This window comes from Nipponia nippon, unplaced genomic scaffold (assembly GCF_047370975.1).
Source record: "Nipponia nippon isolate SJK-2023a ecotype South Korea unplaced genomic scaffold, ASM4737097v1 scaffold_1, whole genome shotgun sequence".
Lineage (NCBI taxonomy): Eukaryota > Metazoa > Chordata > Aves > Pelecaniformes > Threskiornithidae > Nipponia > Nipponia nippon.
In genome coordinates this window covers 137534622-137549915 of record NW_028262290.1, presented here as the reverse complement: position 1 = coordinate 137549915, position 15294 = coordinate 137534622, and the positions used below count along the sequence as shown (strand labels likewise).

At 39.9% G+C, this 15294-nt stretch overlaps 1 protein-coding gene across 1 annotated transcript; it reads right to left on the bottom strand.

The window, feature by feature from the left end:
• Positions 1–9874: 9874 nt before the first annotated feature.
• Positions 9875–13327, bottom strand: COXFA4 (cytochrome c oxidase associated subunit FA4). Its single transcript, XM_087756644.1, has 4 exons — positions 13150–13327; positions 12380–12468; positions 12087–12147; positions 9875–10095 (listed from the first exon to the last, which is right to left on the bottom strand). Exons 1-4 carry the CDS (start codon positions 13189–13191, stop codon positions 10039–10041), a joined length of 249 nt encoding a protein of 82 aa, XP_087612770.1. The 5' UTR covers positions 13192–13327; the 3' UTR covers positions 9875–10038.
• Between the last annotated feature and the right edge of the window lie 1967 nt (positions 13328–15294).

Here is a 15294-nt window from a genome sequence, read left to right as displayed (position 1 = left end):
TCCAACCCCGCTGACGCAGAGCTCAGCCCTAGAAATCCTGCCTGCTGCTTGCCCAACGTGACTGCCTTTCGTTTAAGAACTTGCGGCCCTGTATGGATTCAGCTGCAAAAGGACACACCATGCTGAGGAAGGAGAGAAGAGCATATGCCATTTAAATGCCACGGGAGATGAGAGCTCCGTAGTGCCTGCATGCATGTCACCGTATTAATATGTAACATATCACCTGAAGTGCAAATATTCAGAAATATTTCATGTGTGTATACTATATCTATATATAAGATGTACTATGTGTACATATATGTACAGACTTTAGTCGAAAGTATTTTATACTCACAGCTTATACTCACTTCTTATTTATAATGTACTTTCTTTGTCCTGTTTGTATTTTTCAGTGTGTAAACACACAAAAAAAAGAAATCCCATGGCTTTTTTTCTTCCAATCAAAAAAAAAATCATAGAAACAGCTTAAATCCTTCAGTCTTGCCCTTCAAAATCATTAACTATGTTCTAGTCTGCATAAATTCACAAGGCAGAGGGCAGTGCTGCACAGCAATAATTAAGATAGCTCTTAACAAGCTGGCTGGAGACCGGCAGCCGTGTCCTTATGGTAGCGTTAGGTAGCTCTGCTAGCCTGGGCAGATGCAGTACGCTGTGCTCATGTGGCTAGACTGCTACTAGTGGGAAAAAATAGGCTTGGTTGCCAAAAGTCATACTGCTGCAGAGTACACCATTTTGCTGAATAAGTTTCCTTAAGGCTTAGGGCATACTTGAAAGTGAACTGTATGGATCCTTAACTTACGGCGTTAGCCAGAACATCCAAGAGTGCCTCTCACCAGAAATCAGAAGTTAATTTTTCTTCTCTGTTGGAAGTTGCATGCGCTAATTACTACTAAGAAAATTAATATAGTCAAGATTGCTTAAAAAGAGCAAAGTTTATTTGGCTTAGGAAATAGAGATAAAATCCAAAATAGTATGCATTCTACAGAATTAATGGAGTTGAGTCAAAAGATTATGCAAAAACCACCTTGCTGAAGTTAAATCTATTTGTATGCAGGTACAAAATAGTAAATATACAAAGTAGTTCTAAAAGTAATCTTGGACACCTTGGATTGGTAGAGTGGTTTTTGTGAACCATCTTTACACAACTGAAAATCCAGTCCTAAAGGGCAATGTTGGTCTCATGCAAAGCAATCACAAAACTCCATTTGACTACAGTGGCACAAAAATTTCACCCCAGATGTTTCTGTGCTTCTTCCTTCCTCCCTGACCCTAAAATAGTCAATAGGCTTTTAATACAAAGCCTGCTGTAGGTGATGGGAAACTCTCCTTTAATTTCAACAGGTTTTATATCAGTCCTTGTACAATATTAAACAACGCTAGATAGAAGCAAGTAACATTGTATACCCCACTTCTGAATCTAAAAAGATCTAATATCCTACTTGGTATTAACAGTCTTTTAAGTAGAAAATAAAACAATACAGAATACAAATACCTTTGTGTCCTTTACAGATGCATTTTTAAGTAAAATATATTTTTATTATATTCTTCATGTATGTGGTGCTAACTTTTTTGATTTTAAGATACTGAATCACATACTCATCCACTATCTTCAAAAAGCTAATAACCTTCCAGCTATTTAATGTACAGTGAGTTTCCTTTTTCAGATATCATCGTGGACAGGATATATCCCTTTTTTTTCAGAAAGGTCAGGCTTCCACAAACGATCCTCAGTTTGTTGGGAGATATTTTTGTATCAAGGCAGTTTTCTATTGCAAATTCTATAAAGTTTTACTTGGATCACTTAACTTTCCTGCTTACTTGGAAAGCTGGTGTCACAGCCGTAATGAGATGTTGATGGGAAAAGGTGTGATTTCTTTTTAACACAAAAGTAGCCGGTGATTCTAGTGTGTCAGGAAATAGCATAGCCTAACAGAAGGAAAGCTCCTGACAAATAGAAGATATACGAGTGAAGAGGATTTCTCAGGCTAATAAGCAGAAACCCTGGCTATCTAGTTGAGGAAAGGATGAGAGAATAAAGACTGAAGACAAGAAAAATGGAGATCTTAGGCAACATATCTATACACATTTATATACTGCTGTCACTGAGCTTTTTTTCTTTTTCAATAAATGCGACACACAAACAAAAAATCCATCCAATTTTCTATGTCAAAATTCATGTACAAAAAAATTTCACTTTGACAATAATTTGTAATGGAGGAATTCATTATGCTTCCACTGCACATTTTACATCCTCTGCTTTCCTATACCTGAGTGAGTAGGCCACTCGTTTCTGTCTCTCCATTCTCCTTTCTTTGGATGTAACAAATCTCTCTTTCTGGAGTCTCAAAAAGCTCATTTTTCTTTCCCATAAAAGCTCTCCGTAATGACTGAGAAACACAGCAAAATACATCCAAGTAGAATTTCAGATATACTACTGGACTGTTTATTTTGCATTTCATGTGCACACAGGTAGATAATGGAATATTAAGCTTCATCCAGAAGAGCTCCACCGTTTCTGAAGCATCCTGTTTAAGCTCCATGAGGCTGTGACTGCAGCTACATGACTCATTTGACTGCTGGGGCAAGCAACTAAGCTTCAGGATTAGGAGGTCTATTGCTATGTACTATATAGATCATATCTGCCTGCCTGACCAGTGCATGCTGAGCTCCGTGGGGGAAATATTTCTTTGGCAAGATATGCTAAAACTGAGGACCACATTTTAATTTTGTCCATTGTTCTCTATTCATTATCAGCTCAAGCTCAGGTTATTAAATTGTAGAAGTTGTAAAAACTCAACTTATCTATACTCCAGCTACCAGGCCAGCTGTGAAAGATTTGATTTGATATGGGAAACAGGTAAGGTTTGAGTCATTGTTTTTATCCTCACCATGTAAATATTGCGTGGCAGTCTAGAGCACCTTTAAACACACAGCTGTTGTAGCCTGGGCCATTAGGCAACTCCTGACCTTATTCCCCTCTGCCAGGGACTGACCAAGCAGACAATCGCCAGGGCCCCAGATAAAGAGCAGGTCAGGTGGTGGTTCTTCGCTACCTGTCCATCCATCCATACAAAAGAGTTCTTTCATATTTTGACCTTGTGCCACCAGCATAAAACAGCTCCTGGAAATTTTGGCTCTCCTTATTTTGAGGAGAGAGATATTCAACTGCTAACTGTTACACTGCATTTCAGAAAAAGGGATGGGGTCCCTTCTCCGATGCTGAGTAACAATTTGCTGAACAACTCTTGCCAGTGATGCAGACATTTAATTTTCATACATAAAAAAAAAATAGATTTAAGATGGAAGATCTTCTGAAACCCTTTTCCTGTTTGAAGGTGTAAGACAAGTTTTGTTCAGGTACAATAATGTAGGGCGAGATATAAAATACTACAATCTTAAACTAATATAACCAGTTACCGACACTGAAATCATTAAGAGAAAGCATATAAAATTAAAATACATACGGTTCAGACCTGATTCATATATACATTTTACATTATTTGAATATTTTAGAAATAAGTTAATCTTTAAAAAATGCCATTATGAGGCTAAGTAGAAAGAAAGAATGCTATTTTCAAAATTAATCATAAACTTGTTTTTATTTCACAGAATTGCACTAATACAAACTTGTCATTAGTAGTCTAAATTCAGAACTAAATTGTCATGGTTTAACCCCAGCCAGCAACTAAGCACCACACAGCCGCTCGCTCACTCCCCCCCGGTGGGATGGGGGAGAGAATCGGAAGAGTAAAAGTGAGAAAACTCATGGGTTGAGATAAAGACAGTTTAATGGGTAAAGCAAAAGCCGCGCGCGCAAGCAAAGCAAGGAATTCATTCACTGCTTCCCATGGGCAGGCAGGTGTTCAGCCATCCTCAGGAAAGCAGGGCTCCATCACACGTAACGGTTACTTGGGAAGACAAACGCCATCGCGCCCAATGTCCCCCCCTTCCTCCTTCTTCCCCCAGCTTATATACTGAGCATGACGTCATATGGTATGGAAGAGCCCTTTGGCCAGTCTGGGTCAGCTGTCCTAGCTATGCTCCCTCCCAGCTTCTTATGCACCTGGCAGAGCACAAGAAGCTGAAAAGTCCTTGACTAGTGTAAACTCTGGTCAGCAAGAACCAAAACATCAATGCGTTATCAACATTATTCTCACCCTAAATCCAAAACACAGCGCTCTACCAGCTACTAAGAAGAAAACTAACTCTATCCCAGCTGAAACCAGGACCGTGCACCAGACCTTCTTCTGCAGTTATTCTGCTACTGCTTTTTTATTTTGATTAATAATTTAAACCCATTGGAATATCATGCTTTTGTTTTTACTCTCAGCCTAATTCTCACTGCATCCTAATAGGGCAAGCAGTCATGGTACGAACAACTTCTGCATTTGTCAAATATGTGTAGAAATTGATGAACATAAACAGAGAAAGCTCCTGCACTAAAACCAAGAACTTGCTGTAACTGATGTGAAAACTGATGCAGCTCCATCTGCCTATTCCGTCACATGTATATTACTCCTTTTTTTCTGGAATAATTCCTGAACTTTCCTGGGTTTTTATAAATGGGAGGGAGACATATGATTTGCATGTACACAAAACCACTTCAGTTATCCCTGGTCATTTTAAGCACATTGTCTCTATAGCAGGGATGAATTTTCCTCCCCTAAGCTTCCAAAATGCTAGGAAGTTAAATCTGTTTGACACATCATGAAGATAAGAACAACATCTGAAGCAAATTATCCCCTTAACACTCATCAATATCCCATAGACTGTCATGAGATGTAAGTGGTACTAGAGTAGGAAGTTTGAAATTGGGATGAAATTCCATTTTCTTCCTATTGATAATGAGTTCTGCTATTTTCCTACTCTCAGTCTAGCAAAAAAAGGAAAAAAGAAAAAATGTTATCAGTACTGAAGAAATCTTATTAGTTTCAACCCTATTTTTAAACAGCTATCACCAAAGTCTTCATTCAGACATACTGGTGCCACACCATTAAATTCCAGCAGTGGCACCACTGGTAGAGAAAGAATGGCACTCAGATTTTTCACCATTAAGTAATCTGTTGTCATTACCTTCTCAGCAGTTTGTTTCATTTGCCTGCAGTAAGGAAACTAAAATTAGAAAACATTTCATGTTCATAGTTAGTTTGCTTCCAATGTGAAAAAAAACAAGTCTATAAATTTGCCTATTGGGTTATGCTTGTGCAGTTCTACTAAAAAAGTTGTCTTTACATTATAGTGATGAACTGTAAATGGCGTAGTGCATTATTTTGTCCAAAGTAATTCAAATTAATGACCCTAGAAATACTATTTGAGGTGTCCAAGTTATAAAGCATTGCCAACAGTCATGAATATTACCAGTAGAATTTCTATTGTCCTTTGTAATGTATGCATTGCTATGTGTTAATAAACTATTTTATGATCATCTTCAGAACTTGCTGTCTCTTGCAGGAGTTCTGCATGCCAGTCTTGTATCAGTTCTAGTAGCAAATGAATATCAGGTAAACGCTGCTAGCAAACTATCAAAAGTTTGAACGCATTCTTCTTGCCTTGACTTGCATACTTAAGTTCTCATTTCACATTACCTAAAGTAATACTGATTCTGACTGAAAAGAAAATAGAAAAAAAAATTGAGCAAGTCAAAGTGTGAAGATCTCATAGGCTCTTTGGCTGGTAACTGTGAGAATAACATTATCTTAGAAAGTCTAAAAATTACTTTTTAGTTTCTTTTACATGAAACTTTAAAAAGGAGAAAAGAAAAAAAATGTAGTATACTTTTCTGGTTTAGATAAATGTTACTCCAGATGCTAAAAATAGATTTTCTCCTCAAAAATGGAAGGGGTGTGTATTTTCTTGCATTGTACTGGCTCATGTCATTCTTACTAAGAAAGTGTTAAACCTTACCAACCATAGATAATAATATTTTGAAATGATTAAAAAACCCCCAAAGTTCATCCAAGCCGGATGGCACCAGAATTAGCACACATTTGGAAAACATGACATCGTAGTGGTATCCAGAGACACTCTTAAGAAGCTTAGAGATCAGAGGAGGAGATGAAACGATTTGAGCTTCATAGGAACTTCTCATGACTAAATACTGGTGCCAAGACCACTTCTAAGACAAGTAGATGGATCATGAAATCATGAAAGCACGAAGTCAACCAACTTCTGGATTTCAAAAGAGAGGACTGAAGAGTAAGCTTTTCTATGAAGTAATATAAAAAAACTATTGTGGCAATAATGCAAGTGAACACCTATTTTTTGGAGTTCTCATAGACCTGCTGTGCTTCGCTTTGTCCTGGAGAAAGGGCTTTCTAGCTCATACAGTTGCTTTCATAGTAAGGCTGGCCAATCAGTAGAACCAATAACTTTGTGTGCACTTGCACCTATCTAATTTTTCTCAATAACTCATTTTCTGTTCTAAATACCTGTTTAAAATTCCTGTAATAACTTTACAACCTTTCTTTCTGACAAAGTATTACAGTCCAATCAGCATTAAACATACATTTGCTTAGTTTTAAAGGTCATTCAATAGTCACACACCAAACTATATTTAAAGGTAAAGCAGAGCTTGAAAACAGATCTGAAATGTATTTCCTCAGATGACATTTGGCTAGAAATACTATGCAAAATTTAAATTATTCTTTTAATATCAAGCACAACCTTCTAATTTCTTAGAGGCTGTTAGATATTTTATACTCACAAGGAACTTTCCTTACTGCAGGCAAATAACATAAATCCTACTTACTGGCTATATTAAAAATACAACCAAAGGAAATACATTACAACATGCTGCATGGACTATGTGATCATGTGCCAAAATAATGGAAACCTGCAGTTCTTTCTATCCCAGGTGGGCAGAATTAAGTTCAGATTTGATCACCCAGGATCACTGATAAGGAGGCAGAGAATAACTGCAATTAACAGAAACTGGACAGTGGCAGGCACAATGCTGTATTTTGCTCAAGCAAAATTACATGCCACTGGGTGGACTGAAGGACCTCAGTTTTCCTATTAATGATGAGATTTAGTTGTTTCATAAAAGTTAACAGCCAAAGATGAACATTAGAAGCTAGAATCCTAAAAATCCAAACTGCAATCGTTTCTTCATGCTGTCTTCAGGGAATACCATCTTTGACTTCATGAAGAAGAAGGAGATAGAAGATGGCTTTAAAGAAGCAGCTTTAAAGTTAGAAGCTTTAAAGCAAATGATTGAATATTTTAACACAGATAGAATATTGCCAAGCTCTGGAAATGGTTCTCTTTCAGGAACAGTACACTACAAAAATGCAAAAAAGTGTACTGGATACTGATAGACCACTACCAAGCAGTTATAGACTAGGGCCAAGCACGTGCTTTGGTTTTACATGGAATAAATGGCTCCTCTGTCCCCTAAGGAAAACTCGCAGTGGAAAAAGGTAAGCAGGAATTCAAGGCCTTCCAGGACTGGAATTTTAAGAATAAAAACAATATATGAAATAACAAAAAAAGGAACCAGGGACTAACAAAGTGCATTTGTATGTTTAAAAAAAAAAAAAAAAAAAGAAAAACCATAAAAAAACCCAAACTACTGAGGCAATAGTAACGGATCACAGAACTGAATTACTAGGATAGATCTATCAATCCGTAAGTTAATTATAAAATACCAAAAATGTGGAACTTTTAGGCATTTGAAGAACACATGTTGTCATACTACCAATAAAGTTGGTAAATTTCAATGCTTCTGTGTCCCAAAGCTGAAGATTTAAGCAAGTGCTTAATCTCTGCCCGCAGAATAATTTAAGACGGACTTACAGTAGGTGGTGTGGCCTCAAGTCTCTATAGGTGTGAGGGTTCAACAATAAGAAAAACATCTGCAGTGAGAAATTAGTCCCGTGGAGCCAAGAAATAGCGTAGTATGTTTGTATGAAAATAACGTGTTCTTGGTTGAGGAGGTAAGCCACAGAAAATATGCAGCATTTTTCATTTGACTCAGTTTCTTTTTGGAAATTGTGGAACATTTTTCAATTACTGAATATTTCAAGCATTGAAGATTGAGGAAGAAACCAAATTCTTATTATGTTTATTAGTTTAAAGTTTAGTGGGTAATGGTGACTATCGTCTGTTACCATTTAAAATAGGACAGAAGGATACCCCCAAAAGAAATAGGAGCAAGCATCCCCTCGAGGTAATGGCCTTTAGAATGAAATATGATGCTCTCGACTTTAAAGACTTCAAGTTTTGTGTATTTTCAGCAGCAAGTATGCTGCTATGAGGAAAAAGGAAATAGCATTGAATGAATTGCCTTTTTGTTTCCTAGTCAATCCATATTTAAAGCTTTAAATAGCTTAAGAACTTGTTAAATATATTTTGAAATATGTCAAGGGTACACTATTTATTTTATCTTGAGTGCCTTTATTAAGAAAAACATAAGTCTATACCCCCTTCAGCTGTGACCAAGGGTGAGACACCCTTGTCTCACCTTACTAAGAATCAGGTTTACTTTCTGGGTATTGGTCTTTCTCAATGCCCAGAGAAACGATCTGCATTTGGAGACCATGGTAATATCAGTAAAATCCAAAAGGACTACCAACTAGGAAGTTATAGGAATGCTTCCCATTTTTACACGACATACTTTTCAAACTGAAGAACTAAAAGTGTTGCAACAGAACATTCTACTTCCTAAAAATATTTGTATTCAGATAGCAACCACAGTCCCCAAGGATGCTTACAGACTTTGCCCACCACTGTAAACATCATCTCTGTCACAACACTCATTTTCGTCTTCAGACTCCGTAAGAGCCTCCCAAAGCAGCAAGTGAAAACTGCAAGTAACTCCACCATTTTGGTATATAATGAAAAGGAAGGTAATCTGAACTGCTACCAAATAAACCACATCTAATTGACCTGCAAGATTTTTCCATAGAAAATACGAAGTCTTTGCAAATATTTGTTATTTTGCAGTCAATTACCACAGAATAGTTTTTCTTCTCCAGTAGACATTCTTGCTGCTCAATTTCTTTGAATCTGTCCTCATTATTTATAACAGCAGCTATGGCTATCTACATTCTGAGACGTCACTTTAAGTGGACTGAAGTGTATCAAGATAGGAACAGCTGTACTCTGTCAGATAGTCCAGAATGATTCCCTTATCCAAGGAAATACCAAATGTTCCCAGAAAAGCACAAAGAACTTACCGTAAGTTACAAAGTTGTAAAGATTTTTTTTTTTTTTGTCTTCCCATAGCAAGACTCAGCCAAGTACTGAAGTATGAGAATTTGCCTTTGCCGGAAGATATTTTTGTTCTTACGTGAAAACCTAATTATTACTTGAATACTGTACCCTGTTCTGCTGACTGTGTGCTTCCCTTCCTTAAAAGTGTGATCCACAGGAAATCTTGAATATGTTCTTAGAATTTTATTTTTTCAAGATTTAAGATTGCGTTCTTGTTTATTAACAAATTGCTTATGACTTAAAAAAAAGAGAAAGAAAAGAAATGAAACCTTTTGTAGAGAGCTTGGCCTTTTTTTCTTCCTTCCCTCCAGCAACATATGGCAACATCTGTTGCCTCCCTGCTGGACGCTGACTTGTTAGCATTTCATCTGCTACCAAAACTTCTTAAAGTGGCAAGGAGAAAAATTCAGGTGCAATTAAAAAAAAATACGTATACACACATATAAGTACGTGCTTTCAAGTTCCTGCAGTTTGGTATATTGCATGAACATTCAATTAGTTCTCTAAAGTCAACAGACCGAGTATAAAGTCCATCAGCAAAACTTAGGTTTCTTGTTGAAGAAACATGGATTGAGTTTTGCTTACTATTCGACTGATCATACAACGAACTGTTAATAGGAGGATATTCTCATTTTGCAAAATTAGAGTAAAGAGTAGACACTTCAAGTTTCAGACATTTATTAAGCCTCATCAAAATACTTCCAAACACATGACCAAGTGCAGCATGAGGCAAGTTTGATTATTTCCTGGATGATTAAGCATGACAATTGTGCGGACGGCTTCCGGAAGACCTTTCTGTGCAGCTTATGGAGATGAGTGTGTTGTTCAGAAGTCAGGACGGTCCTTTTTCAGCCTACTGTAGTCTACATTAACCGAGTAGAACTAGGAAACAGAAGGGGAAAAAAATGAGTAAGAAGCTCAACTATCTGTTTTCCATGGTATTTACTAAAAAAACATGCATCATTTGAACTCATGTCAGGAAACTGAAATCATAGTTTGAGTCTGTACACTAGACAATAATAAATGAATAAAAAACTGTGAAGAGTGGTAACTTTTTAATATTATCTTCATTCTGCATACAGTATTAGAAACTCTGCATTTAAAATGAGCCAGTGCTCGTGTCTACAGCTAGAGAAAACCCACAGTATCTCTTCTTTAATCCCCAGAATTAAAAGTCCATTCATAGGAAGTTCTTATGGTACTGCTGAGTTTATCTTTTTTGCCCCAAATCTATGTGCTCCGGTATATCGAAGGCAACACCTAGCTTGCGAAGTGTCACAAAGCATGGTATATGCGAACAGATGATGTCACAAGGGAACATTTAGAGCACTGCTGCAAAAGCCAAGTTTGGTTTAAGTAGCTGCATCTAGAACTGCAAGGTATGACAAGGAGGCAGGAAAGTAAGAACAGATCCTTTCACACTCTCAGTTTATATTAATAAAGTTGGATCCCATTACAAGCAATTCAAAACAGCCCAAAGGCACTGAGGACAATGAATTTAGAGACTAAGAGCATAATTTGGCATCCCAGCCTCACCTGACATCAAACATGTAACGCTATAGTTTTTCTTCAAAAAAAACAAGTAAGTAGTATTTATCTATTAGCTCGATTATTTTTGGTTATGCCCAAATTTAATTTTTTTTTAACTTCCTCAGAGGAAACAAAACAGCCTACAGCACACTCAAGTTACAGCTTTCTGTGCAACTCCTACAGTAATGATCAGGTCTTCAACTCTTTTCTTTGGGAAGACTGAGGAAGTTGATATGACAAAGTTTACAAAAGACAAACAATTTCATCAGAAGTAAAACTTGTTATATCAGAGCTTTTTACTGAACAGTCATCCTCAATTTAGAGTATCTGCCTTTCCATTTCCCACAGTGCAGATTTGGAAAAAAAAATCCCCAATGATACACACACCCAAATATGGTAAACCCTGAGGCTGTGTTTGCATGCTAAGACAGAAGGGGAATGCTACACAAGGCATGCGCTCTTTAAAAGAATTTGTACTGCGCGCTATGTTGAATTTGCCTCTTTTAGACATTTAAGAAACACCAACATTCCAGAAGCAGCAATGAAAACAAAGTAGTATGTTCTTCCTGGACCTTTAAGGGAACTGCAACATATTTCATTTTGGAGTGTGGGGTTTTTGTTGCTTATTTCCATGACTGGAATAGTAAGATATGGTACTGAACAGACAGTAGCTTTGAAAACACAGTAGGTGTGCTTTTTTAGTAGCTTGAGGATAATCTTAAAATATTCTTAACAGGTATCTACGAAAATATCGCTTTAGTAAAACATGATAAAAACATGATTTCTGTAAACTACCAAATGTTTTACACATCTTTGCATGCTTCCTCATTAGTTCAATGAAATAACTGGAATATTCCTTCAAGAACAGATCTATTGCGTGCAGTTACTTACAGACAATTGTTTTCAAACAATCAACTGTAGAACTGAATTAGTGTTTATGTTGAACATTGACATTTTCCTGCTTTGCTCCCCATGAGTAAAGGCCAACAGTTTAGAGCTTAGAAAGCTTTAATTCAGAACTTAGGAGCTTTTGTCCTTCTCCCTGTAGTTTATTTCTGGGTATTATGACCTAGTATATTCTTCCTCTCACATATAATTCCTCTTTTTCTTACAGTGTAATATATATGACTGCTTCCATACAGACTCCTTTCACCTCATTATCAACCAACTCTAGGAAAGTTTTAAATCTCAAACTCAGCACTCTCTGCTCTGAGTTCTGCAGACAAACACGTTGCACAGCACAGGAAATACATCACTCATTCAGCTACTTTCCAATATAGTCAAACAGCTCGTAAAGCACCTTTGATATTATGTTTCCCAAAAATCTGTATTTTTCATTTTACCTTGTACTGGTCACTGGGAGACAGTTTGTTCCAAGGTTCTGGATTATTTTTCTTGTCCCAGCTATTGAGAAAAATGCAAGATATGAGATTCAGAGAATCACACTACCACCAACATACATAAATATCAGATGGTAAACAAACAAATCTCAAAATCAAGGAAATCTCCACACACTTAGTGCCAGTGATATTGGAGTGCCAGTTACGTTAAGGCCTCCAGATACATAAAGTCCAAGGCAGTGAAATTTAATAAATGTAGCAAGAGGACCGAGTGCTGTGAATTATTTTATACGTACCAGACATCAGGGTTGAACACTGCCAAACGCATGAGATACAGCGCTGCGCCAACACCTCCAGATCCAATGATCAAAAACAGAGGGATCAACTAGATCGACAACAAAAAAATTAAATGTCATACCACAATATAACAGAATAGTATTATTATATAGCATTTCTGACTACATCAATGACAAACCAAAGAACAAACTCACACACTTTGAGCCGTAACGCATGGCCCTCTAAAGCCCTGCCATGGGCTCCCTGCGTGCAGGACACCCCTGGGGTCAGAGAGGAACTAGCAGCTACGAAGACACTGACATGAAAAAAACACTGCCACATGCAGAACAACCAAACGTCCCCTAACAGCACGTTTCTGAGAAACAAACATCCGTCCCTCCACTGCCCAAAACAGCCCCTACCATCTGTACCCCTGATCATGAAGTAAGAAAATGGGAGCACGGGGGGGTGCAGGGAAACAGACGCGCAAGAAGAACGGAAGAGCCAGCCTGAGCCTTGCTGCTGCTGCATGAGAAAGGCCGACACACACTAGAGGAAGAAGGGGACCTGACCGTGTCTCGCCGATCAGCCCCGAGCTGCCCACACGCCGTCAGCCCCGGCCCACCCGAGGGGCCGGGCACCCAGAGGAGAAGGAGACGGAAGAGCGAGCAGGGGGCGACCGGCGGGGCCGCGGGCACCGACCGCCAGCGGCGCAGGGCGCGGGGGGGGGCCGCCGGGGCCGAGCCTCCGCAGCCCCCGCGCCGCCGGGGCACTGCCGCCGGGTACTTACGCTTGGGTGCTTCTTGGCGTGGCTGACCATAACGCGAAACATGGCGGCAGCGGGCGCAGGCGAATGTCTCGCTCTCTACCAGGCTCCGGAGCCCGTCCTCCCCCTTCAGCCGCCGAGGCCCAATGTCACCGGAGGCCCCCGGCGCGGCAGGTGCCCGCCGCCGCAGCCCGGATGTAGCAGCTCCGGCGTTTGCCTGTTCGCCCTCCGCCGCGGCTCCCCCGGCCGGCGCCTCGCCGCCGCGCCCCGCGCCGAGACCGCCGAGAGCCCCGGGCCTCCCGCCTCCCGCGTTAGCGCGGCCCCCGGCCGGCCAGCCGGCAGCGCCGCTCCGGGAGCAGGCACCTGCCGGGGCACCCCGGGCCCGCTCCGCAGCGGGGAGCCGAGGGGGAGCCGAATAGGCGCCAACGCCGCCTCGCCCCGCCCGCCGCTGAGAGCGGTGCGGGCAGCGCCTGCGCTGAGGGCGGCGGGCAGCCCGCGGGTGCTAGGGGGGTGCGGGGAGCCTCCAACGCCCGGCTCCTGAGGGCCGCCCGCTTCCCCTCCTCGGCGCTTTCCTCTCAGGCCGCCTTCGAGTCTCTGCCAGGCAGAGGGGGGCCAGGAGCCGCCGCAGCCTTCCCGATAGGCGCCTGCCCTCTCCGCGGTGGTAACGGGGCTGCTCTGAAGGCGTGCGGCGGCGGGCGGCCGCCCGCGTTCGCCTTCTCTGCGAGGCAAACCTCACTGTGGAGGTCTGTCTTTACCATCACCCGGGTTAAAAGTTGAGGGGGTGGTGTAGAGGTGAGACGAGAGAGTTAGGGTTTCGTTATCTTAAAAAAGATAAAAGAGTGAAATTCATCATAAAACTGCCAAGCTAATTACTCCGCTACAGTCAGGATGGCAACAGCTGGGTGCATACGCAGCGTTGAGAGATACCTTTGATTTTCAAATTTAACGTACACATGATACACAACGAAAAAATCATCTTTGGCAGAGAGGTTTATAGTGAAATGCTTCATATTTTGGCCAAGGTTGGGTTGCATTTCATTATTTTTCTTGCTAGGTAATTCTAAACGATCAACAAAGCTACTTACTGTATAGTACTAAGCGTGTTCAAGTGCCTTCCTGGTTTGGTCTCCAGTGCTGTATATCATAATTTATACAGAATTGGGAACCTAATGCCTGTCTTTGGGTAGGATCACCAGCCACTTTCATGTATCATTTCGTTCACAAAAAGTAATCCAAAAGCTAAGTTTGCACCCAGTCATTAAGAAATTCGTTTTTATGTAGAGGGAATATCAGCATTCTACTAACCTAAGACAAAAAGAGTCCTAGGTTAGAAGCAGAATAACTTTACATGAATGGTAATGGTTTGTGTGGATGTATATCAAAGTAAATTTTTTAAGTAAAAAATAATTTAATGAAATGTCAGAGAGCAAATCTATTTAAGCAAACATGTCTTTTATTTCATTTATTAGTTCCACTGACTTCTGCATAGTTTCAAGAACTGTCTCAAATTGTCCTTGTCACAATAAATTCTAACAAAAATCATATGATTCCTTGCTTCTCATTCCATAATCCAACATTTTTCAGTTTGCCAGAGCCAGTTTAAGCTGGCTAACAGATAACCATGGACAAGACAAAAATGCTGGCAGTTGGCCATATTCAGTAACTTGTGCAGATACATTTGACAAGTCATTGGATGACACCACAAAAATTATAACATGTTTTCTTTGGAACAATGCAATCCTATTACTTGTCTCATTTGTTTCAGAGTTGATGAACAGAAAGGAACATAGTTACAGTGTTCCAAGATTCTGTTAACCATTTCTGTATACATTGTGTGGTGGGGACAGTATTTTTCTAGTTTTCCAAATTAAAAGAGCAATTTGTACATGCAGTTGAAAGTACTGAAAATAACAGTATCACTGTTATTTCTTTTATAAAAGAGAAATACCTGAAACCTCCAGGGGTAACCTGGCAGCCTCCAAGGGTGACCTGCTCACCCTCTGGTACAGTAATTGAACTTTTCACCGTATATTTGGATCACAGGAACTACCAGTTGCCAAAGCAGCTGCAGGATAACCAGGGAGAGACCAACGCGTAGATGGATAGCCAGTAATCACGTGGGGCTGCTGAGCAAAACTCATCTCAAATTGAAACAGTCTGCTTTCTTCT